General features: G+C 43.4%; 1 protein-coding gene across 1 annotated transcript in view; it reads right to left on the bottom strand.

Moving 5' to 3' along the window:
- The window catches only part of STAC (SH3 and cysteine rich domain), a 325,716-nt gene that overhangs the window by 127,692 nt on the left and 171,811 nt on the right, over positions 1 to 26,213 (bottom strand). The window contains exon 3 of the mRNA XM_088464407.1: positions 9,949 to 10,049. Within this exon, the coding sequence (XP_088320533.1) occupies positions 9,949 to 10,049 (101 nt within the window). The remainder of the gene's footprint in view (positions 1 to 9,948; positions 10,050 to 26,213) is intronic.

Consider the following 26,213-nt stretch of genomic DNA (forward strand, 5'->3'; position numbering starts at 1 on the left):
CTGGTTGGTTTTGGTGGGGCGGGGCCACGCTATTTTTATTTTTATTAAACACAGAAGCAGGTATCATGGATCTACCAGATACGAACCTGCATTCTGTGTGCTGCTACCTCCCCCGGGTTCTAGCACCTGCACCACCACCATCCGCACTGCCGCCCGCACTGCCACCACTAAAGCCCGCTACTGTCCCTGGGTTCTAGCCGCAGCTGACGCCTGCTACCTCCCTGCGCCTTTCCGCCGGCTCCCGCTGCAGCTAACGCCAGCTTCTTCCCCCCAGACCTGGCCCCCGCTACGCCTGCAAACTCGGCCATCTTGGTGCACCCAAGTGAAGCCACAGTTATTACACCTACTGGAGCAGAGCCGGCCCTAGGCATAGGCATTCTAAGTAAATGCCTAGGGCATCTGGCATTCCACGGCTCTGCATCCCCGCCATGCGCTGCAGCCGCGATGCTGCAAAAGTGTTCGTGGTTTTTGTGTTTTTTTTCTAAAGGGGCGTGGCCACGCCACCCGCAATTTGGCCACGCTCCCTGTCACCTGTCGGCGGGCCTGCCAGCCCCTATTAGCTAGTACTATGCCTCAGTGGCTGGCTCCTTCTCTGAGAACAGCCACCGAGTTCCATTACAGACTGGCATCTCCTCTCCTGCCTGCCTCCCACTCCTCTCCTCCCAGTGCCCAGCATCTTGTGTGACCAACCTTCTTCAAACCTTTATACCCCTCCTTTCTGCGGTCATGACTACCCCCATAATCACCAGAACCAGGTAAGTGGTGTGTGGGTGTGGGATGTGTGTGTACAGTATGTATGGGTAGGGAAGGGGTCTGGTAAAGGACCAACAACTTATCTTGCAGTAGTCCATATAACATGTGCATGTTTTTTTTTACAGTAAATATGTGGGTTTTGGATTATAATGTGTGTGTGTGTAGAAATCTATGATTGTTACATTATAAATATATATATATATAGATATGTATACGTGTGTGCAGGGCTGGCGCTAGGCTTTGCGGTGCCCAGCGCCGTCCTGTGTTGCCGCCCCCTTCCCTCCTCCGCTCCCTCCACCTGAGCTTACATATTATCAATAGCGTTGGGAGGGAGGGTGGTCATTTGTTGCGCCTGCCGGACTTTGCGGCGCTCCGGGCGACGGGCCGGCTTGACCGTACCTAGAGCCGCTCCTGTGTGTGTATGTGTATGTATATATATATATAAATATATATAAACATATTTCCTTATGGCGGGTCTTAAAAAATGTAATATATATCTATACATCTATAGATAGATATAGAAATGTGTGTATATATATATATATATATATATATATATATACAGTCAGGTCCATAAATATTGGGACATTGACAGAATTTTCAGATTTTGGCCTCTATTCACCACCACAAAGGTTTTGAAATGAAACAAACAAGATATGCTTTAACTGCAGACTTTCAGATTTAATTTGAGGGTAATTACATCCAAATCGGGTGAACGGTGTAGGAATTACAACAGTTTCAATATGTGCCTCCCACTTTTTAAGGGGCCAAAAGTAATGGGACTATCAACTCAAAAGCTATTTCATGGACAGGTGTGGGCTATTCCCTCGTTATTTCATTATCAATTAAGCAGGTAAAAGGTCTGGAGTTGAATCGAGGTGTGACATTTGCATTTGGAATCAGTTGCTGTCAACTCTCAACACGAGATCCAAAGAGCCGTCACTATCAGTGAAGCAAGCCATCATTAGGCTGAAAAAATCAAAACAAACCCATCAGAGAGATAGCAAAAACATTAGGTGTGGCCAAATCAACTGTTTGGAACATTCTTAAAAAGAAAGAACGCACCGGAGAGCTCAGCAATATCAAAAGACCCGGAAGACCACCGAAAACAACTGTGGTGGATGACAAAATAATTATTTCCCTGGTGAAGAAAAACCCCTTCACAACAGTTGGCCAAATCAAGAACACTCTCCAGGAGGTAGATGTATATGTGTCAAAGTCAACAATCAAGAGAAGACTTCACAAGAGTGAATATAGAGGGTTCACCACAAGATGCAAACCATTGGTGAGCCACAAAAACAGGAAGACCAGATTAGAGTTTGCCAAACAACATCTAAAAAAGCCATTACAGTTCTGGAACAACATCCTATTGACAGATGAGACAAAGATCAACTTGTACCAGAATGATGGGAAGAGAAGAGAAGGAAAGGAACTGCTCATGATCCAAAACATACCACCTCATCAGTGAAGCATGGTTGTGGTAGTGTCATGGCGTGGGCATGTATGGCTGCCAATGGAACTGGTTCCCTTGTATTTATTAATGATGTGACTGCTGACAAAAGCAGAAGAATGAATTCTGAAGTGTTTCGGGCAATATTATATGCTCATATTCAGTCAAATGCTTCAGAACTCATTGGACGGCGCTTCACAGTGCAGGTGGACAATGACCCGAAGCATACTGCAAAAGCAACCAAAGAGTTTTTTAAGGCTAAAAAGTGGAATGTTATGCAATGGCCAAGTCAATCCCCTGACCTGAATCCGATTGAGCATGCATTTCACTTGATGAAGACAAAACTGAAGGGAAAATGCCACAAGAACAAGCAGGAACTGAAGACATTTGCAGTAGAGGCCTGGCAGAGCATCACCAGGGATGAAACCCAGCGTCTGGTGATGTCTGTGCGTTCCAGACTTCAGGCTGTAATTGCCTGCAAAGGATTTGCAACAAAGTATTAAAAAGTGAAAGTTAGATTTAGGATTGTTTAGTTTGTCCCATTACTATTGGCCCCTTAAAAAGTGGGAGGCACATATAGAAACCATTGTAATTCCTACACCGTTCACCTGATTTGGATGTAATTACCCTCAAATTAAATCTGAAAGTCTGCAGTTAAAGCACATCTTGTTTGTTTCATTTCAAAGCCATTGTGGTGGTGAATAGAGGCTAAAATCTGAAAATTCTGTCAATGTCCCAATATTTATGGACCTGACTGTATATATATATACAGTCAGGTGCATAAATATTGGTACATTGACAGAATTTTCATATTGTGCTTTAACTGCAGACTTTCAGATTTAATTTGAGGGTAATTACATCCAAATCAGGTGAACGGTGTAGGCATTACAACGGTTTCTATATGTGCCTTCCACTTTTTAAGAGGCCAAAAGTAATGGGACAAACTAAACAATCCTAAATCTAACTTTCACTTTTTAATACTTTGTTGCAAATCCTTTGCAGACAATTACAGCCTGAAGTCTGGAACGCATAGACATCACCAGACGCTGGGTGATGCTCTGCCAGGCCTCTACTGCAAATGTCTTCAGTTCCTGCTTGTTCTTGGGGCATTTTCCTTTCAGTTTTGTCTTCATCAAGTGAAATGCATGCTCAATCGGATTCAGGTCAGTAGATTGACTTGGCCATTGCATAACATTCCACTTTTTAGCCTTAAAAAACTCTTTGATTGCTTTTGCAGTATGCTTCAGGTCATTGTCCATCTGCACTGTGAAGCGCCATCCAATGAGTTCTGAAGTATTTGACTTAATATGAGCATATAATATTGCCCGAAACGCTTCACAATTCATTCTGCTGCTTTTGTCAGCAGTCACGTCATCAATAAATACAAGGCAACCAGTTCCATTGGCAGCCATACATGCCCACGCCATGACACTACCACCACCATGCTTCACTGATGAGGTGGTATGTTTTGGATCATGAGCAGTTCCTTTCCTTCTCCATACTCTTCTCTTCCCATCACTCTGGTACAAGTTGATCTTTGTCTCATCTGTGCATAGGATGTTGTTCCAGAACTGTAATGGCTTTTTTAGATGTTGTTTGGCAAATTCTAATCTGGTCTTCCTGTTTTTGTGGCTCACCAATGGTTTACATCTTGTGGTGAACCCTCTATATTCACTCTTGTGAAGTCTTCTCTTGATTGTTGACTTTGACACATATACACCTACCTCCTGGAGAGTGTTCTTGATTTGGCCAACTGTTGTGAAGGGGTTTTTCTTCACCAGGGAATTAATTCTTCTGTTATCCACCACAGTTGTTTTCCGTGGTCTTCCGGGTCTTTTGGTGTTGCTGAGCTCTCCGGTGCGTTCTTTCTTTTTAAGAATGTTCCAAACAGTTGATTTGGCCACACCTAATGTTTTTGCTATCTCTCTGATGTATTTGCTTTGATTTTTCAGCCTAATGATGGCTTGCTTCACTGATAGTGACAGCTCTTTAGATCTCATATTGAGAGTCGACAGCAACTGACTCCAAATGCAAATGTCACACCTAGAATCAACTCCAGACCTTTTACCTGCTTAATTGATAATGAAATAACGAGGGAATAGCCCACACCTGTCCATGAAATAGCTTTTGAGTTGATAGTTCCATTACTTTTGGCCCCTTAAAAAGTGGGAGGCACAGATAGAAATCGTTGTAATTCCTACACCGTTCACCTGATTTGGATGTAATTACCCTCAAATTAAATATGAAAGTCTGCAGTTAAAGCACATCTTGTTTGTTTCATTTCAAAGCCATTGTGGTGGTGAATAGAGGCCAAAATATAAAAATTCTGTCAATGTCCCAATATTTATGCACCTGGCTTATATATATTAGATTTATTGTCTCTTTCTCTCTCTCTCGTAAAATGTATAGTCTCAGTGTGCCCTGGGCCCAATCCCTGCACTGGCTGAAGAAAAAAAATAATATAAATCTATTATTATTACATGATATATATATATATATATATATATATATATCCATACTGGCAGCACTCGGGAATGAAAACAGGCTCGCAAGGTGAGTTCCCAATGTTTCAATGCTGTATTTGGTCGTGCATTTTCGTCAGGGTGCAAGACGAAAATGCACGACCAAATACAGCACTGAAATGTTGGTAACTCTCCTTGCAAACCTGTTTTCATTCCTGAGTGCCACCAGAATGTATATGTTATGGGTCTCTGCACCTTGTGTACAGCGGATCAGAAGGCATCGACTTTAGGCATTTATTGCATTATTTGAACATGTTTAGGAGTGCCGCTTCCAAGACATACTGTGTATATATATTTCCTTAGAAAGAAAAAAAAGAAGTGCAAGATGGAATTGTCCTTGGGCCCTCCCACCCACCTTTATGTTGTATAAATAGGACATGCACACTTTAACAAAACAATCATTTCAGCGCCAGGGTCTGCCACACGACTGTGGCTGAAATGATTGGTTTGTTTGGGTCCCCACAAAACAAGCTGGCAATTAATCTGGCCCTGCACAAACTGGCTCTACGGAGGCAAGATGTCGTCCTCATCCTCACCCTCTTCAGTGTTGTGTACATCCTCATCCTCACAGAGTATTAATTCATCCCCACTGGAATCCACCACCACAGGTCCCTCTGTACGTTCTGGAGGCTGGTCTTCCTGGAAGAGTTGATAATTCATTTTTATGAACATCATCTTCTCCACATTTTGTGGAAGCAACCTCCTACGCCTTTTGCTGACAAGGTTCCCGGCTTCACTAAACACTCTTTCGGAGTGCACACTGGAGGGGGGGCAACTCAGGTAAAATAGAGCCAGTTTGTACAGGGGCCTCCAATTTGCCTCTTTTTCCTGCCAGTACATGTACGGACTGTCTGACATGCCTACTTGGATGCTGGCACCGATGTAATCCTTTACTAGACAGACGCACGCTTGTCGCTGCTGCTTTGACGATGAAGGTGCGGCTACAGCCCACACAATTCACAAAGACAGGAAAAAAAAGAATTTTTTATTTTTTGTGGAGCGCACTTTGAGGGTTACACCACCCTTTAACAGACAGACGCACGCTTGTCGCTGCTGCTTTGAGGATGCAGGTGCGGCTACTGCGCATACATTTCACACACAAACACAGAAAAAAAGATTATTTTATTTTTTGTGGAGCGCACTTTGGGGGTTACTCCACCCTTTGACAGACAGACGCAAGCTTGTCGCTGCTTCTTTGAGGATGCAGGTGCGGCTACAGCCCACACAAATCACAAAGACAGAAAAAAAAGAATAATTTTTTTATTGTTTGTGGAGCGCACTTTGAGGGTCACACCACCCTTTAGCAGACAGACGCGCGCTTGTCGCTGCTGCTTTGAGGATGCAGGTGCGGCTACTGCGCATACATTTCACATACAAACACAGAAAAAAAGAAGATTATTTTATTTTTTGTGGAGCGCACTTTGGGGGTTACTCCACCCTTTGACAGACAGACGCACGCTTGTCGCTGCTTCTTTGAGGATGCAGGTGCGGCTACAGCCCACACAATTCACAAAGACAGAAAAAAAAGAATAATTTTTTTATTGTTTGTGGAGCGCACTTTGAGGGTTACACCACCCTTTAGCAGACAGACGCACGCTTGTCGCTGCTGCTTTGAGGATGCAGCTGCGGCTACAGCCTACACATTTCACAAAGACAGAAAAAAAAGAAGAATTTTTTTATTGTTTGTGGAGCGCACTTTGAGGATTACACCACCCTTTAACAGACAGACGCACGCTTGTCGCTGCTGCTTTAAGGATGCAGGTGCAGCTACAGCTCACACATTTCACAAAGAGAAAAAAAAAGAAGAATTTTTTTATTGTTTGTGGAGCGCACTTTGAGGGTTACACCACCCTTTAACAGACAGATGCACGCTTGTCGCTGCTGCTTTGAGGACAGTATCATATGCAGTGACAGTAGACTTGTCAGAAATTGTTGGCATGTCCTTCAGTCCGGACCAGATGTCCAAACCGGCCCTTGACTTATGACACAGGTGCATGCTTGGCGCTGCTACTGTGTTGATGTACGTGCGGCTACATCGCACACAAGTCACAAACACAGAAAAAAAAGTTTTTTATTTTTTGGAGCACTTTGAGGGTTACACCACCCTTTAACAGACAGACGCACGCTTGTCGCTGCTGCTTTGAGGATGCAGGTGCGGCTACAGCCCACACAATTCACAAAGACAGAAAATAAAAAGAAGAATTTTTTTATTGTTTGTGGAGCGCACTTTGAGGGTTACACCACCCTTTAACAGACAGACGCACGCTTGTTGCTGCTGCTTTGAGGATGCAGGTGGAATCTAGATGGGATTTGGAACCGGGGACACACTACCTCCATCAATTGTCTAAATCCCACTGCACTAATGGCGGATACCGGACGCACGTCTAACACCAACATAGCAGTCAAGGCCTCAGTTATACGTTTTGCTTCAGGATGACTGCTGTCGTACTTCATCCTCCTCGCTAGGGACTGTTGGAGGGTCAATTGTTTAGTAAAAGTAGTGGTGTTCCTACTTCCTCTCTGGGATGATGAACAACTCCCAGCAGCAGCAACAGCACTAGGAGGAAGTGGTTCTTGATCTTTCCCTATTTTATTTTATCGGAGAAAGTTTGGTCCTCCATTTATGTTATATTGATATATACGTGCGGCTAAGGCGCACACAAACACAGAAAATATTTTTTTATTTTTGCTGGAGAGTAGTGCACTTTGTGGGTTACACCACCCTTTAAGAAATGAGCCAGCCGGCTCTTTACTTATGGGACACAGGCGCACGCTTGGCGCTGCTCCTTTGTTGATGCACGTGCAGCCACAGTGCACACAATTCACAAACACAGAAAATATTTTTTTATTTTGCTTGGAGTGTACTTTGGGGGTTACAGCACCCTTTAACGGACAAGCCAGCTGGCTCTTTACTAATGGGACACAGGCGCACGCTTGGCGCTGCTCCTTTGTTGATGCACGTGCAGCCACAGTGCACACAATTCACAAACACAGAAAATATTTTTTTATTTTGTTTGGAGTGTACTTTGGGGGTTACAGCACCTTTTGACGGACAAGCCAGCCGGCCCTTTACTTATGGGACACAGGCGCACGCTTTGTTGATGCAGCCACTGTGCACACAATTCACAAACACAGAAATTTTTTTATTTTTTTTTGCACTTGAAGGGAGCAACCCTGATGGACAGAGCACCCCCTGGACAACACTACAGCACCCCTTTAGGACTGGGACACTGCACAGGACTTTGGAGTGGACACAGCCCCTATGGATAACTGACTGCACAGCGCAGCACAGCACAACACTACACTGCACTACACTACACAGCCCAGCCAGCCCTAACTCCCACCCTCCCTCTTCACTGTCCACAGCCGAGTGAGAAAATGGCGCCGACGCGGGTACCTTATATAGGATCCAAAACCCGCGAGACTCGGAAGGCGGGATGATGACGTTTTGCCTCGATTTCAGATCCGAGTCAGGCGGGAAAAGTCGAGCCTGACTCGGATCGGCCTCGGATCGGGGGGGCTCAGGGGGGTTCGGATTTCAGAAATCCGAACCTGCTCACCCCTAATATATATATATACGCTAGGGGGCACCAGCCAAAATATTGCCTAGGGCACCAAATTGGCTAGGGTTGACTTTGTGCTGGAGGCTTCTACTGTGGCTGCGCAACAAGTTGAAAAGTCCTATCTCTACAATGGAGCACTCTTGAGGTAATAGTTTAAAAACTGTAACTTTCAAATTTACCTGAACCCCAAAAGCATGTACCCTGGCACAATAGCTACCTAATAAAACAAACCCCAAGTCTAAATCCCACCCCTACCCTGAGTTTTACCTTCCCAAAAATCCCCCATAGGCTACAGCAGAAAAGTTGTCGTAATTGAGAATGTCAGGAAAAAGTGACAGTTGGAGCTTTAGATTACTCCCAAATCCTCATTTTTTTATGTTTTTGCCCTGAAATTTGGCATGCAGCACCCAGTAACAGTTCTACCTGGCCATACCAAATATCAGATCCGTACCTCTAATAGCTTTTGAGGTGTAGCCCCTTGAACACCCTGCCCCTCCCTCTGGAATTCTCTATGGAGAAATCAGTTTTTTTTAGATGCAGCCTCAATAAGGGCACGATATATATTAGAGTTAAGGGGGCATTATGAATTCTAATGTATCCATAGTAGTTATATAACAAATAACTGTAACATCTTAGTATTTTAATACTTTTATTTTAAATTATGCTTCAATATGCTTAATCTTTTACTCAATTACATATTGTTTTTTCTTTAATAAGAACAGCTGTGACGGGTGAGGTCAGAGCCGTAGCTAGGGTAGTGTGGCCGGTGCCATCGCACAGGGCACCACAGATCAGGGGGCGCTGTTTGGGCCTGTCAAATTTCTGTTTATTATCATTCTCACTTCTAGCTTCCTTTTATTTCATCCCCAGCATCTCCTGGCCTCTCCTATCTCTTCCCTAGCCCTTCCACATGAGGCCATGGCCCTTTTTTGGGTGCATTATGTCCCTTTGAAAAATGAGGGGGGTGCCAATGCTCTTTCTGGCACAGGGCACCAAAAAGTCTAGTTACGGCTCTGGGTGAGGTTACTTTACCTGTGATAGGTTGCTGCATCAGAGATATTGCAGAGCTAATTTCTTTTTGTATTTGTAACTAGTCTGAGGTAAATTTAATGATTAAGATAGTATTGAACAGAATTTGAACAAATGTAAATATATTATTTAGAAGCATGGATGAGGAATGCCCTATCATGCCCAGCATAGTAAAATATATTATTTTCTTTGATGGCTACTGATGTCGGAGTTCGACAAATTTGAAGTCTATAGCTGCATACACACACAACGATTTTTTTAATGAACGATTTGAGTAAACGATTTTTTCCCTTGAAAAAATTTACTAAAATCGTTTACTAAAGTTGTTCATTTACTTAATGTCATGAACGATTTTTATGAACTACAAACGATTTTTGCATATTCCCTTAATGTAAATCGTTGAGTTGACAAGTCTGACTGAACAACAAACTACAAACGACAAACTACAAACGTGAACGCGCATGAACGATAATCGTTCATCGCTTGACTCAGAAAGTGAACGATTTTTGCCATCAATTATCGTTAAACGATACCGTTTAACGATAATCATTAAAAAAATCGTTGTGTGTGTATGCAGCTTTACACATCACTGAGGAGACAATCACAATTAAGGACCAAATTGCTTACTCACCAATTTTCCCATGCAGCGTTGGGAACTGATGGTTTCTGCACATTTGTGATGTATGCTCATCTTGCAGGCTTTACATCGCAGGCCATGTTTTGTATTAGTCCCTGTCAACGAACACAGATTTTAATTAACCCAGATCAATAGTTTCCATGTATCTGACAACAGATCTCCTTTAAAAGCAGATTTGTCTCAACATACTATAGTGTTTTTTAAAAGCAGATTTATACAACATCCTGCTTCTTTTTGCATTTTTAAAAAATATTCTGATACAGTGCATACATTTTATTCAGCATACAGTGGTATTGTTGCAGATGCTAAAAACTACTATATAGTATTTATGCAATTAAGTGAACATGAAGACAACCGGGATGCCAAAAAATACATAAACTAATGCTCTTTGACAATTACACAGTGTTCAACTAATGTTAAGTCCTTATGATATTTTGTAATTAATAAATCATTTGATTTCAGCAATGGCCATAAACAAATGCGGCTTCCAATCATTATTTACAATCTATACTGTTTTTTACTATAATTTGTTTTGGTGTGTAATTCTAAATATTTTAAGGCCACAAGTTCACAATATTGGCTTTCAGATTTCCTAAGAAAAGCCCTTTATATGATCATCTACATCTTAGAAATTTGTAAAGTATTGCTGCTTTGAAAAAAGTAATTATCTTGAATTATTTTTAAGGTATAGTAAATAAAATAGACAACCTTTATTTTAGACTATGGAAAAAAATGATTTATTACAATCAAATATATTTTTTCTGAATGGAGGCCCACTGACTCTTGGGGAAAAAAATGTTCCTGTGGCCACATGTTAATTTACCCACTCCCACATTGTGAAGGTATCCATTTATATGGCTAAAGTGATAATCATGAGGAACCTATACCTCATGAATATTAAAAAGGCAGTGGTTCTATATAGTTCTATATCAGTCTACAAAAATGGGTGCCTCCACTATGTAGGTAACAATTCAGTTTTAAAGAGGGGCATGGTGGCACACTGCTGCCTCACAATGCTGGGGGCAAGGGTTTTATGTTTTCCCCAAGTTTGTATGGGTTTCCTCCAGTTAATCCGGTTTCCTCTCACAGTCCAAAGACACTGTGGTAGGTTAATTGGCTTCTAGTGTGCATGTTAGGGAATTTGGACTGTAAGCTCCAATGGCGCAGGGACTGATGTGAATGTGGTTACATAGAACAGCAAATGATTGAGTCCAAGATGGCTGCCCCACCCTCTGCAATGATGTAAAGTGCTTTGAGTCCTACAGGTAGAAAAGTGCTATATAAAGTATTATTATTATTATTATTATTATTAATAGCACTAGTAGTAGTATTAAATATAGGTTTCACAAATGAGAACATCCAGTATAGAGTACTCTTGATCATCTGGTGCAGCCAAGAATTGGTAGGAACGATGACTACCTACATATTTATGACACAACAGCCTATCAGCATGAAGTAATCACTGACTCGTGCCAATTGGTTGTCCAAGGTCCATAATAGGCATGTAGCCAGCAGTCCTTACAGTCAGGGCCGGTTCTAGACATTGTGGAACTCAGGGCGAAAGTTCACAGTTGCGCCCCCCCCCCCCAAAAAAACCCAACAACTTTTTGTAGATGACGTTCCTCTGCGCGCGCTGAAAGCACACGCGCTTCCGGAAAGGAGGCGTGTCCTTGTGGAACACCCCCAATTCATCAAACTGTGGGGCGTGCACAGCACTTATGAAGGTGCTGGGCTTCCCCCAAGCTCTCCCCTCATGGCGAATAATTGCAATGTGCAGTAATGCGCCTTACACAGTAATGCCCTTTATAAATACATTATGCCACATGCAGTAATGGCCTTTAGAAACAAATTATGCCACACGCAGTAATGCCCTGTATAACACATTATGCCACATGCAGTATTACCCTGTATAACACATTATGCCACATGCAGTAATGCCCTGTATAACACAGTATGCCACATGCAGTAATGGCCTTTATAACACATTATGCCACACGCAGTAATGCCCTGTATAACACATTATGCCACATGCAGTAATGCCCTTTATAAACACATTATGCCACACGCAGTAATGCCCTGTATAACACATTATGCCACACGCAGTAATGTCCTGTATAGCACATTATGCCACATGCAGTAATGGCCTTTATAGCACATTATGCCACACACAGTAATGGCCTTTATAACACATTATGCCACACGCAGTAATGCCCTGTATAACACATTATGCCACACGCAGTAATGGCCTTTATAACACATTATGCCACACGCAGTAATACCCTGTATAACACATTATGCCACATGCAGTAATGCCCTGTATAACACATTATGCCACATGCAGTAATGCCCTGTATAGCACATTATGCCACATGCAGTAATGCCCTGTATAGCACATTATGCCACATGCAGTAATTCCCTTTATAATACAGTATCCCCAATTCAAATTACGCCACACATTAGTCCCTTATTCATGTTATAACACACAGTGGGCATTTACACAATGCCCAAATTAGTGCCCCTTATATACAAGGCCCACAGTACTGAGTAGTAGTGCCCCCTATAGTAGTGCCCACATTAGTAGTGCCCCAGTAATAATGCCCCCTATAGTAGTGCCTACAGTAGGAATGCCCTCTATAGTAGTGCCCAAAGTTGGAATGCCCCCATTAGTGCCCCCTATAGTAGTGCCCCCAGTAGGAATGCCCCCTTATAGACATGTCCCCAGTAGTAATGCCCCCTTATAGACAAGCCCCAGTAGTAATGTCCCCTTATAGACATGCCCCCTTATAGACATGCTCCCAGTAGTAATGCCCCCTTATAGACATGCCCCCAGTAGAAATGCCCCCTTATAGACATGCCCCCAGCAGTAATGCCCCCTATAGGCATGCCCCCAGTAGTAATTCCCCCTTATAGACATTCTCCCAGTAGTAATGCCCCCTTATAGACATGCCCCCAGTAGTAAAGCCCCATATAGACATGCCCCCAGAGCCATCTCTTTCATTGGGCTTGTTGGGCAGTTGCCCAAGGGCCCAAAGCTTGTAGGGGCCCGCCAACCTGCCCCCCTGAAGCTGAGGCCAGTTGATAAATTTGTGATATTTTTATAAGCCGGCTGCCAGTGCACTGTATTCTGATCTAACACCCCCCCCCGTGATGAGTACTCACCTCAGTCCCAGTTTCACTTCATCTGCCGGCTTCAGATCAGTCAAACAAAGTCTCTCTGCATGTGTGGGAGTTCTGATGGGCATGCAGGAGGGTTTAATTTTATTGACCATTTAATTTTTTTTTCCCGTGAATGGGTGGGTAGAGGCCCCAGTGCATTGCTTTGCCCAGGGCCCACACTGCTGTTAAGACAACCCTGCATGCCCCCAGTAGTAATGCCGCCTTATAGACATGCTCCCAGTAGTAATGCCCCCTTATAGACAAGCCCCCAGTAGAAATACCCCCTTATAGACATGCTCCCAGTAGTAATGCCCCCCTATAGACATGCCCCCAGTAGTAATGCCCCTTATAGACATGCCCCCAGTAGTAATGCCCCCTTATAGACATGCCCCCAGTAGTAATGCCCCTGTATAGACATGCTCCCAGTAGTAATGCCCCCTATAGACATGCCCCCAGTAGTAATGCCCCTTATAGACATGCCCCCTGTAGTAATGCCCCTTATAGATATGCCCCCAGTAGTAATGCCCCTTATAGACATGCCCCCATAGTAATGCCCCTTATAGACATGTCCCCAGTAGTAATGCCCCTTATAGACATGTCCCCAGTAGTAATGCCCCCTTATAGACATGCCCCCAGTAGTAATGCCCCCTTATAGACATGCCCCTAGTAGTAATGCCCCCATGCCTCCCTTCTGAAAAATAAAAAATACAAACACAATACATACCTTAGGCCCCGCTCCTGCGTCCGCTGCCATCCGGTCCGACCACGGCTCCACCACGGATCTATGGGAGAGACGTCATGACACCCCTCCCATAGTGCTCTCTGCTGGAGCCGGAGCTCTGGAGTGAGCTCCGGCTCCACGGATCTATGGGAGAGACGTCATGATTTCATGACGTCCCACCCATAGTGCTTTATGCGGGAGTTGGAGCTCTGGAGTGAGCTTCGGCTGCCTTTGCAGGGAGGGAGCCAGGTGCCCGGGGGGAACCGGCGCTGGTTTTTTTTTTATTATGGGATTTATTTATTTTTACCTTCTGGGGACTCAGTGGCGCCCTCTAGGGGCCGGCACCCCGGGCGACTGCCCTGTTAGCCCACCCCTAGAACCACCACTGCTTACAGTCAAAGAAGGAACATTTTGTGTTAGACAAACTTCAGAATCCCTGCTCTAGCCCACAATTCAGAGAGATGCCTTATAAATTAAAACCCTTGTTTACATGGTCACTTTGAAGCTGTGTGGTGTGTTGTAGAGGAGCAATATGTATCAAGAATAAGGCTATATTCCATACTTAGGGCTAAAATTATCATTGTAACTATATTTCTGATATCTGCTATGGTCCCTCCATTTGCGACAGCAGCCGCAACCCCCATAGAGTTTGGCTCCTGCAGCTTACACCATCTGAAGATGGCATTGTGCTGCTGTAGCCTATGGGCTGCACTCCGCGGAATTTATTTACAGTACCTGGAGAGGGTTCCTCCACGCAGGAGTCCAGATAGAGGAGTGAAGAGATCACTGATGCTGTCACTTCACTCTGAGCTCATCGCAGGGACGGGCTCCTTTAGGAGTCCCTGTCATTGCATGTACTATTTAATCTACTCGGGCGGCATTATTGTATACAGCAATGCGATCATGGGTGCTAATATCGTGCCCAGATTGCATTAAGTATGTGATTCTTGCTAAATGGGCCTTATAGTGTTATAATGATCCTAAGGAACTGATTCATTGTAAAAAAAAATAGTGACAAGAAAGTGAATCATGAAATATAAGAAAATGTGTCACACCTTCCGTTTCATGTTTGTTTGTCTATGCTAATTGTATTGGTTTATGTCTATATCTGCTCAGAGTATGTTGGCAACTCAGAAATTGAAGAATTGATTGTTCATGTAGTTGTAAAGGGTAAAATGCTAAATACTTAAAGCAATGCAGAGAAGATACATGTAGTCTAATTATATTAACCAACTGGGCAAATCCATTAAAATACATAAGGTTGATTTTTGCACACAAATTATGGCAAATTGACATAAGATGACGTTAACAAAATTTAAAACAAGTGTCAGGAATAATGCATTATATAATCTAATTATATGTGATATATAAATGCTTATAGCTAATATAGAAATAATAAAAAGAAAGGCTACTTTATAGAGTTATACTTTAATGTTCATCTGCAAAGTCTGCTGACGTCTTAAGAGCATTTCCAAGACACACAAAAGAAATGTCCTTTAAAGCAATTTCCATGATAGTAATAAAGTAAAAACATACACCAGATGAACACTAAGAAAAGCTTGTATATAGAAAGTTGACAGTTTTTCCACTCACTTAAATGGCTTGCAAAACTATTAGATTATTTATTGCTTGTCAAGTAATAATCTTACTGGAATGCAAGTGTTGTTTTTGTAAATATGAAATGCTAATACATTAAACTGCACTGCCTGCGGAATCCTCATTTTCCACTTTTTTATCTCCACCAGTTGTAATGTGCCCTTTATTTCATAATTTAATGAATGGGTGTGCAGCTACATATTACATGGGCTAAAAGGTTTGGCATAGAGTGTAAAAAGATAACTTCAGGAGAAAAAAAGTTATTACTTACAGTAACTGCAATGGATAAACAGATGTGTTTGAAGTAATTATTAGAATCAATGTTTGACTTCCTTGTAACTATATATTAAACAGCTTTATATGTATAGTTTTAATTCCCCATACAAGCTTTACCTTCTTTAATTCTTGGAAGTACGAGGGACATGTACTATATTTGAGAGCCATGATATCATCTTCACTGGTGCTTCAAATGTGTATTATATAAATTGTTTTCAGTAATTATCAGTGATAAAATGGGTGTAACTAAAAAGTTTTGTTAGTGTTATATCGAGAGTTGCTGGATTTTCAATGGCCCCCTGGCATGGGAGGTCAGGAGCATGGTGCCATTTATTGCAGCCCCACCCCCTCAGTACAGTGCCACAATCAACTGCAGTGTAGGTCACAGCGCAATGACATATTTCACAGTGAATGACATCATCAAGCTCCAGGATGCCCACTTATCCATTGAATTGGTGAAGCTGGTCTGCTCTCCCGGCAGCGTAAGAGTGTCCTGGACATTCTGGGAGAGTAGGGAAATATTAGTATGTCCCTATTGCTACTTCAGTGAGCTATCACCAGGTAAAATGCATCCTTGTCATATCAGGACACAATACATACTGTATAATATTGCAGTGGCCAATATACAATATTGGGAACTTTCTAGCTTTCCACTGTACAATGTCTATCCCAATCTTTTAACTACTAAAAAAAAGTGCAGAACCCAATATTTGATGACTACTACTAAAATACAGATGGCAGTTTCTTCATCTGTAAAACATGTCTGATAGCAATATTATTATGTACAAATCTGGAATATTATATTATAGACTCTAATGCACAGTGGTTGCTTCCCCAATTGTTTGCTCAATGCCCATTAGACTTGTCTTACTGTATGAGCCTGTTTCGAAGGATAGCATTACACCAATATAGACATGTTGTATTTGGTATATACAATCAAGCAGCATTCAGGCTGTCAGAGTCTAAAGCTTGGTAGACCACCCACAGCTTTAGCGAGCGGCCAGGTGATGGTCGCAATGGTCACGACCATCGCAACCATCGGGGCTTGTGACGAGACCCTTGTGGTAGGGTCTCGTTCCCAAAAGCCCCAGTTAGCTTTCGGCTCTAATAGAGCCGGAAGCTCACCACTGACATTACTCGTGATGTCAGTGGGGCCGCCCCCAAATGGCAGGTGTTCCTTCGGGAACGCCTCCGTTTGGCCAGCCACCTTCCCTGCCCGCCTCCAAAACGTGGCAAGCTGTCAATCACAATCGACAGCTGCCCCGCTTTGGTGCGAGACCCGTAGCGATGGAGCACCCGTTGCTGGCCGGGTCTTGCGCATACGCAGTAGGGGACCTTCGACCTCCTTTCAACCCGCTTGTCGTAATGAGGATGATGTCGCATATGGCCCGTCGTTCATTACATCGCTCAATGTGTACCCGCAATACGATATGTCGGCCCATCGTGCCCACATATCATCTGGGTACACATTGGCAAGTGTGTACCCAGCTTAAGTAGCATCCCAAAAGCTCTTCACCATGGGGCAGTCTAGAGGAAACAGAGTATCACAATAGCTTTAGCTATGTGCAGAAAATAGTACAGTAGATATAGAATGATGCAATAAAATACAGATTCACAGTAATACGAACAGGAAATTTGATTGTCAATATTCACAGAATTACGGGGGAGGTACAGGGAGAAGGAATGTCACGTAAAGGTCTACTGCATGCCAAATGGAATCAGGATTGTTGAAACAGTAAACTTCTTCCAATGTGGTAAAAATAATGGTGAAGAACCACACTCTGAAGCATCAGGCAAGTACCATCATGGCAGCTGTATAATATGATTATGTCACACTTATATCTGTGATCAATAATAAATGGGCCCTATGTGTATTCCATTCTTTATTAACCTGTACACCATACCTGCCTACTATCCCAAAATTTTCAGGAGACTCCAGAATCCGGGTGCATTCTCCCAGGCTTCTCAGAGATCAGACAATCCTCCCAGATCCTGAACAGTGAAATGGGCAGGGTGGGTCGGTGATGACGCAATTAGCTTTGAAAGATTCGTGGCCCACTTGCCGCAAAAACACCATGATGGGGGGCACGATGGCGCAGTTTCAAAGTGTCACAGATCCAAACTAACCAACTGGGCACCCGTCACCCAGAATGCACCATTAAAAATATGTACACATTTGAATAACAATTGTCAATTATTCCACTAAGACAAATGTTTTCCACCCTAGATTAACTAGACACCTGAAATATCATTAAAATAAACACATAGTTGTTGCTCATTTTATCATATATGTATTTATATTCATTGTAAAGATATGAATAACCATATTTTTACATGCAATAGCCACATATAAATATAAACAATACTATATTATGTGTTGTGAAAAGTAATTCTCTCTCTGATATTGTAAGTGCATTCCACTGGTCTTTTACTGTACTATTGTACAGTTTACAGTAGAAAGAATCATAACAAGTGACCTGATTCCCAGTCCTAATAACACTATAAGGTTCCAGCCTGTGGCTACTGCAGGAAAAGAGCCTCATGTATGCCATTTTCTCACTGTGAGCTTAAAAAAAGCTGTCAGGTGGAAATTAGCATTCCGCATCAGTGGATTTAACCTAAATCCGGTAGAGGGTATACAAAGCTTATCTATATAAATGTGTTTTCTCCTTATACTACACCTTGAGAAGATCAGTCTTTAGAAGCAAAATACCACCATTCACCTACAAGCAGGACAGTACTTAGCAAATAACTAATGTGTAGATGTAGGAATCCCATGTATCTCGGAGTCCCTGGGCCAGTTGTAGATATTGGCAATTGAAATCTTCCAGGCCTATTAATAGAAAAAATGGGATTGCAGATCCATCAGTATGTGTTTATACACTTTAATCCGGAGCACTGAACTATCTGAGGTGCCTGAGCTGTCGATGTTGATTGACAGCTCGCCCCGTTTGGAAGGCGGGCCGGGGGGGTGGCAGCCCAAACGGAGGCGTTCCCATGGGAATGCCTACCGTTTGGGGGAGGCCCCACTGACATCATTAGTGATGTCAGTGGAGAGCTTCCGGCTCTGACAGAGCCAGAAGCTCTCCGGGGCTTACGACAAGTGAGACCCTACCCTAGGGTCTCATCGTAAGCCCCGATGGTCGCGATGGTCTCTGAAAACCCACAGCCTAACGACCGAAACAGAGGCGGGCGGTAAGGATGCAAGCGGCCGCCCAGTTTCTGAGCGACCGCTTGCATCCTCCGACCGCCTCCGAATGAGGGCCAGAGTCTCTCTGTCATGTGACTACTGACTGGTTTTTGACCAGCAACAGCTACGCCCAGGCCAGGCATGTTGGGCGTTGCCTTACCTTGAGAGCTGCTGCTGCCTGCTGCTGTGTGTGCCGCTCAGCATCTGCCGCGTAGACTTGAGTCCCGGACAGGGGCTGGCTGGCAACTTTCAGCCTGGGGGGCAACACAAGCAAGTGGCCCTGGTGTTGATAACCCCGACTAGGGGTTGCACATAAAACACAATAGCCCTCACAGGAAAAAAATAAAACACATATTCATTGCCCATGCCGCCCTACAATAGTCTGACCTGACAGACTCACACAGCAGAACAACTAGTTGCCGCCACTGCAACTTGCAGAAGCTGAATAGCGGAATAGAAAGAGGAGCTCCCAGTCTCCCCGTTGCCCTCAGCCACGGGCAGCACCAGCACACAGAAGCATCAGTGACTAAGTCACTGCAGATCACAATGCACAGTACTAATCCCTGGAGAGAGTTAAAGTGAATGAAGATAAAGTACCAACCAATCAGCTCCTGACATTTTCCAAACACAGCCTATAAAATGACAGGAGCTAATTGGCTGGTACCATATCTCCATCCACTTTATCTCTCTAAGGCTTTAGTACACAGACCCCCTTAGTGTCGATATTGCATGTGTGTGTGTATCCGCCTACATGGATTCGCTATTACCCTCTTCCCAAAACACACAACATTACAGCAAGAAAATATCCACAAGATAATTAACATTTAAAAACATACTGCACACATATATACACACTAGAGGGAGGGTGAGGGCAGGGACACTGAGGGGGAGTTACATCAAGGGTGAGGGCAGGGACCCTGAGAGGGGGGATTACAAGGCGGGTGAGGGCAGGGACACTGAGGGGGGGTTACAGGGAGGTTGAGGGCAGGTACACTGAGGGGGGTTACAGGGAGGGTGAGGGCTGTGACACTGGGGGGAGGGGAGGTACACTAAGGGGGGTTACAGGGAGGGTGAGGGCAGGGATACTGAGGGGGTTACAGGGGGGATTGTGGACAGGGAGACTGAGGGGGATTTACATTGAGTGCAGCCTATTAGGTGAGTTTGAAGGCACCAGGGGAAGCTACAGATTTAATTTAGGTGAATGACAGACCTTGTGGAATGTATGTGTGTATATGATTTTATATATATATCTATATATATATATATATATATATATATATAGATATATATATAAATTGTGCACTTCATTTTTAAGGGCCTCTCTAGTTGCGATGGCACTACGATTCCCATCACATCCAGGTGGCAAGCTGTGCTGGGACTTCCTGTCTCATCTCAGCTGGACAGGTAATCAGTAGCCTCATTGTTGGACCCTGGACTTTTTACCTCTATGTAGTTCCAGGTGATTCTGGTTACCAGGGGGGAGTCTCCGGAAATATGTGTCAGCGCAGCCGTTGCAGAGATCACTCACTGTATGCTGACAGTGAGTGTACAGTCAGACTGCGCGGGACAGCTGGAAAGTGTAGTGGAAGAGGAGGTGCCTTGGTCTCTCCCCTCACCCAGTGGCGCCCCGCCCCCAGCTAAATAATTGTAGTCGTCATGGTGAAGATCTGCCCGAGTCCGACTCCTGGCCTGTGTTGTCCGCGGTCTGTGTGTGCGGACTGTGAAAGTGTGGAACCGATGCGCTGGTAAGGGGTGGTCCTGTGCATACCCGGACCACCCTTTGTTTTCACCGATTGTATGGCGGCTCGGGCGACATGCACATGATGCTCCCCAGCTGCTAATTAGAAGGACTTCATGGAAAATCAGTGCGGCAGACGGCCGCGCTGATTATCCTTGCTACACAAACTGAATAGCCAGGGAGCATCCTCTGCATGTCTCCTGGCCGCCAGAAGTTTTTATGTATAAGAGCATAAGGCAACTGGCGGCCCCATAACGCTGAAATTATACCGGCCCGGGGAGCAGATGGCACCCTGCCCCCCGGCCCAGCCCGCCTCTGGTCCCGGACCTGTCCTGGTCTCAGCCTTCACAGGATACTCCTCTGCCAGCCACCACCTCTGTCCCGGCGACTCCAGATCTCGCCACAGGTGCACCCACCCCCACCACAAAGGTAAGAACTGTGCTGCGGCTGAGCTGCGCAGCATGAATCAAATGACTGCGCAATCCGCTGTAATTATAACCAAAAAAAAATCTCACTATGACAGGGCTTATTGCTGCAATAATACCATATCATACTATGATATGATATAATACCATATCAAAGTATAAAATCCTGCCTCTTTCTTTTTTTTATCAAATTTATCATTTTTGGATTATATAGGAAAAATTGTTCCTTTCAGGAAGAACATAAATTATATCAATGCAGTGCTATGAGGTGTAGGCTATTACAGATAATAGATATGGATAATTGAAATAATGGATAATGGAAATTATACCAATGATGTCACATTCAAATATTAGAATATGCACAAATTGTATAACAAACCATTTTTCAAATGTCAGATTTCTGTGGGATTAATCAGACATTTACTATTTTTATTATGCAATGGAAGTATAAGTATATTTAAAAAGTGTGCATGTTTTTTTATTCTCTTGGTGCTAGAATTTCAGGATTGTAATGTTGGTAAATTGCTTCACAGCTAATTAAACTCTCAGGAAAAGAAACACGCAAAATTCAGGAGTTTTAAATAAATAATAAGTACAAGCAAACAAAACAATATGAAAATAATAAAATTATATTCATGCAAAAAAAGCTGGTCAGAAGGGATATTGCTAATTATGTTTAATTTAAAGACTACGAAACAACAATACAATAACAGCGCTAGACTAGGTAACATACCAAAAATAATGAAATATCTATATACTGTATAAAAAATAAAGTTCCTGGTTTAGGGGTCTATCTGTTCGTTCGGGCTAATCTCTTGAACCACTGGACGGATTTTGATGGGGTGTTCACTATTCTATACAGCATTGGTCAAGGACGGTTTTGATGTATGAACCATTCTTTTGTGGCAAAAGGGACCTGAGTGGTGACAATTTTACTGAAGCAAGTCCACGAAGAAAATGTTGTGCTATGTGCGTGACTGACTGCTACTAATGCAGAGGGATGCTCTCTGATTGGCTCTCTGAATCAGTGAGAGCCAATCAGAACTAGCAATGTGCCCTGTTGTTTAGCAGCAGGCTAGAGAGGAGAGGGAGTCAGGGACTGAGCAGGGTCATGTCTGAGGCAGACAGAAAGTGAGAGACAGCCTCCAACAAAGCTATAAAGATGCCCTGATGCAGACACAGTAACCAGGAAGGAGCCAGGGTAGGTATAGCTATTAGGGAATAAAAAATAAAAAAACATCGGAACACCATCAATGATTTCCATTCGATGGGTGCAAAGATCGGATCGCCACCATCAAATGGTAAAAACACTACCATTGGAACAAAAACATTGATGGTTAGTACAGTGGTTCTCAAACTGTGCACCGTGGCATGCTGGGGTGCCTCAGGACATTTGCATTGGTGCCTCAGGTTGGTTGTCCAACACCAAAACAAATTATTTATGGTCAATGTAATGTAACTATGTGGACAAAAAGAGGCGCAAACCTGTCCAACACCACATAACTGAACCTAAGGATGACAGGTAAGTACAATTTACTTCACTTTACTAAATTTTTTCTGAATTTCTCAATAACAAACTTTTGGGTTAGGGGTGCCGTGAAAACAATGCTGATACTCTAGGGCGCCGTGATTCAAAAAAGTTTGGGAACCACTGGTTTAGTAACCATCGGATTCCGATGTACATCCCTATGCTGAACCTGCAGACGGACTCTGGCCACCACTTCTCCACTGTGAAGTGCTCCCTCTCCAGCATGATGTTTCTGCTCAGCCACACGTGTTCTGAGAACAGGAGGCATCTCCCATGGAAGTCAGTGCTGTTCTCGGACAGGGGCATTACGGTGAGGAAACTCAACAGGAAGAACAGGAAATACAGGGCACATTGTGCAAAGAAGACATAGGGTAGCTCACCGCCATATTTGGCAGCCGGGGAGGGGTGCGCATGTAGGTTGCGGAAACGTGCACAGGTGCCCCAGCCCCGGGAACATGCTGCTGATAATGCTTATGGTAGATGCAATACAAATCTCTCATCATTGATCCTCCTGCCCTTCCCAGCACATCCCGCTTCTCCAATTGTCCACTACTCCACTGTTTTCATTACTTAATAAATCTTCCCCATTGAGTGGTGCCAAACCAATGGATTCTTGACACTCAACATTCAGACTCTCTATACCCACATACTACATGATGCTGAGCCAGAAGTGACCAATACATTTTTGACTTCGAATGAAGGAATCTTAGACTAGCAATGTGTAATTCTTTTTGACTCTCTATTATATCCATTATCACCCATTAGTGTTTTTTATTTGATGCTAAGGGACTGATGTGATGAGTTGAGCATACTCCTGTGTGCAGCGTGTGTTTTGTATATATTTGCACTAAGCATGCTCAGGGAACAAGCATATGCAAGTATGGGTGATACAGACTTATATGTGTTTCAGTCACATCTACACTTGCAACTGAGTAGGCATAACATGATTGTAACAGGGGGTGTTCTCACATAGGCCAATTTCATTGAGGCATATCGACTAATTGGATGGAAGCGTAAAGAAGCATTTTCCAGGCATGTTCTTTGCACCCTGCTTAGGCATGATCTACTGCGCCATGGTGATAATAATAATAATCAAACTAAGCAAACAGATAGGGGCCATTTCACTGCAAATACAGGTACATCTCTGCAAAGACAATGTCAGAGCATCTGCAGCAGAGTTGCGTTAAACTCTGAATCAAGCCCTAAGGGCTCTATTTATTAAAGTTTATTTTGACATATCCTTCGGATCCCTCTCCCAACAAACTTGTAAAAGGTTGCCCAAAGGCCCTTTGATAAAGCTGCACTTGGATGTAGCGAAACGCGTCAGGTCTACATCAGGATCACTATCTTTCATCCACTTACCTCAATTGGTTATATCCATTTGGACTATTATCATCTTGCCCAAGCAGCCTTTGGAATATCCGGGAACCAGCGACCAAAGACACGCCATATTGGCCATAGCCAAGTTTCTGCCACCTATGGACACCGCATATTGTGAGGACCCAATTATCTAACAAATCCATTCATTTTGGAAGGGACATTCCTCTAGCAGATACCAGGACCTATTTCCAGCAGACAGGCCTACATACTATTGTGATACCGCTAATGTTCCGTCATAGTGGCTCTATGGACACTAGACCAATACTGACTTGAGGTTGTGGGTGAGATCCAACATGTTTACATACCTATATATGTTTTTATCCTAATATGTACCAGTACAATTTTTATTGAAAATGGATTATTCATATTAATTCCTTTTTTATACAATAAATATGTGGAAAGTACCTTTATATTCATCTAAATAATTGCTATATGTTGTATATTGTCAGCGCTACTATTTTTTTATTTTTTTCTATATTGCCCAAAGGCGGAGTTGGTTAAATTCGGCAGCACAGCAACCCTGTCTCCCAATGGGTGGTTTTGAGGAGTATCTGTAAATATTAAGTATCCCCAAGATGTAATAAGGAAGGGCAGCAGGAGATAGCTCCAATATCTATTGTGGTCCTTCCAATTCTGACAGAAACAGCAGACCCCATAGGTTTCTGTGTGGGCTGTTGTACTGCTAGTATTACCAAACTCTGGAATGCATTAGCCTATAGTAGTCTATGGGCTATGTTACACCAGGATACCTCCCCAGTGGCTCCGGCTTGCGCATGCGTAGTAGAGCAGATGAGGGGCAAGGGAGGAAGAGGAAGCAGGCAAGTATCCTGGCAAGTGCCTATCCACTGCACCCCCCACACCCCCCCCACAGTAAGAGGGGGAATGATGGCTCCGCCTCCTGCTTTGCAATGCCGGTAATGTCTGCATTGTATAGCAGGGGCGGGGCAACGATGATGTGTGGTCATGGCCCACTCCACCCCTAATGATGAGTAATGTCCCCAGCCACGCTCCCTATGACGTGCAATGCCCACAGAATGTCGTCAAGCATGGGCTGGGGTCTGTCTACCATGTCCCAAGCAGTGCGAGCCATTCTACGGACAGCACGCTCACCAGACCTTAGCAATTATCATACTGAGATATATTTATGCACTTGTCAGAGTTGGCCTGTATATGGATTTATGCCATGGTGCCGCTTTCATGCTGCTTCAGTTCTAAGTTGTAATACTATCAAATTCCTCTCACTTTTATTATTCATACAACCACCTCTGAATTTCCACATGAATCACTGTATATAATCATATAGTCTAATAACTTTGCATTTATTTAATAATTAAAAGTGGATTTATTGAATATTGTCCAATAATGCACAGTTGCTCAATAACATGTAAGGAATGACTTGGATAAACACACCAGAGGTTCCCACAAATTTGCAGAGTATATTGACAAAATCACTTTAAAAATACCTTAAAAAGAACCCTTAGAAAAGATGTATGGTGGATGTAATGAGCTAATGTGAAATGACATTTTACTCACGTCCAGTGCTCAGAAAATGACATAAAACTATTCTGTGCCCAGAAGGCTCTGTATTGTACATCCTGTTCGTTCATACTCAGTAAAATACTGCTTTGCAAACATCTGTTACATGAATCCTCTATCAAGCAATGCATGCACGTAAAACATCAAATAAAATAAAATTAAAAATATTCAATGACATAGGGTTAACAATTATGGCAACAGTGTCATCAGCCATCTGCTTATTTCCTTGGAAAATGGCAAGAAAGGATGATGTTCAGAGGTGTTTCTTCTTAAATAATTATTCTAATGTAATTATTGAGCAGGTGCTTTAACATTTTAAGTGAAACATTGCATGACCATGCACCAGACCAGCCGACAGGGACAAGGGAGGAGCTGACTGACTGATAGTTGGAGCATAATTATGTCATACTTGCCAACTCTCTGAGTTTTGGGGGCTTTCCCGGTCCCCAAAACTCAGAGAGTTCCATGAATTGCACTAAGCAGAGAAGAGCCCTGATATCAGCTAAACAGGGCTCTTCTCTGCTTCTTCTCAGCTAAACAGGGCTCTTCTCTCTCTTCTCTGCTTCATGAATAGACCCCAAAGTGTGGGCTGAGTAGGACAAGCAGGTTGAAACTGTTGTGAGTAGACAACCGGACCCGCCCGAACATCACTATTCCGAGTTGAAACCAAGTCCGGCTCGGGTTTTCCCGCCTTACTTGGATCCGAAAATGAG

Source organism: Taudactylus pleione, unplaced genomic scaffold, assembly GCF_031769625.1.
Source record: "Taudactylus pleione unplaced genomic scaffold, aTauple2 ptg000054l, whole genome shotgun sequence".
Classification (NCBI taxonomy): Eukaryota; Metazoa; Chordata; class Amphibia; order Anura; family Myobatrachidae; genus Taudactylus; species Taudactylus pleione.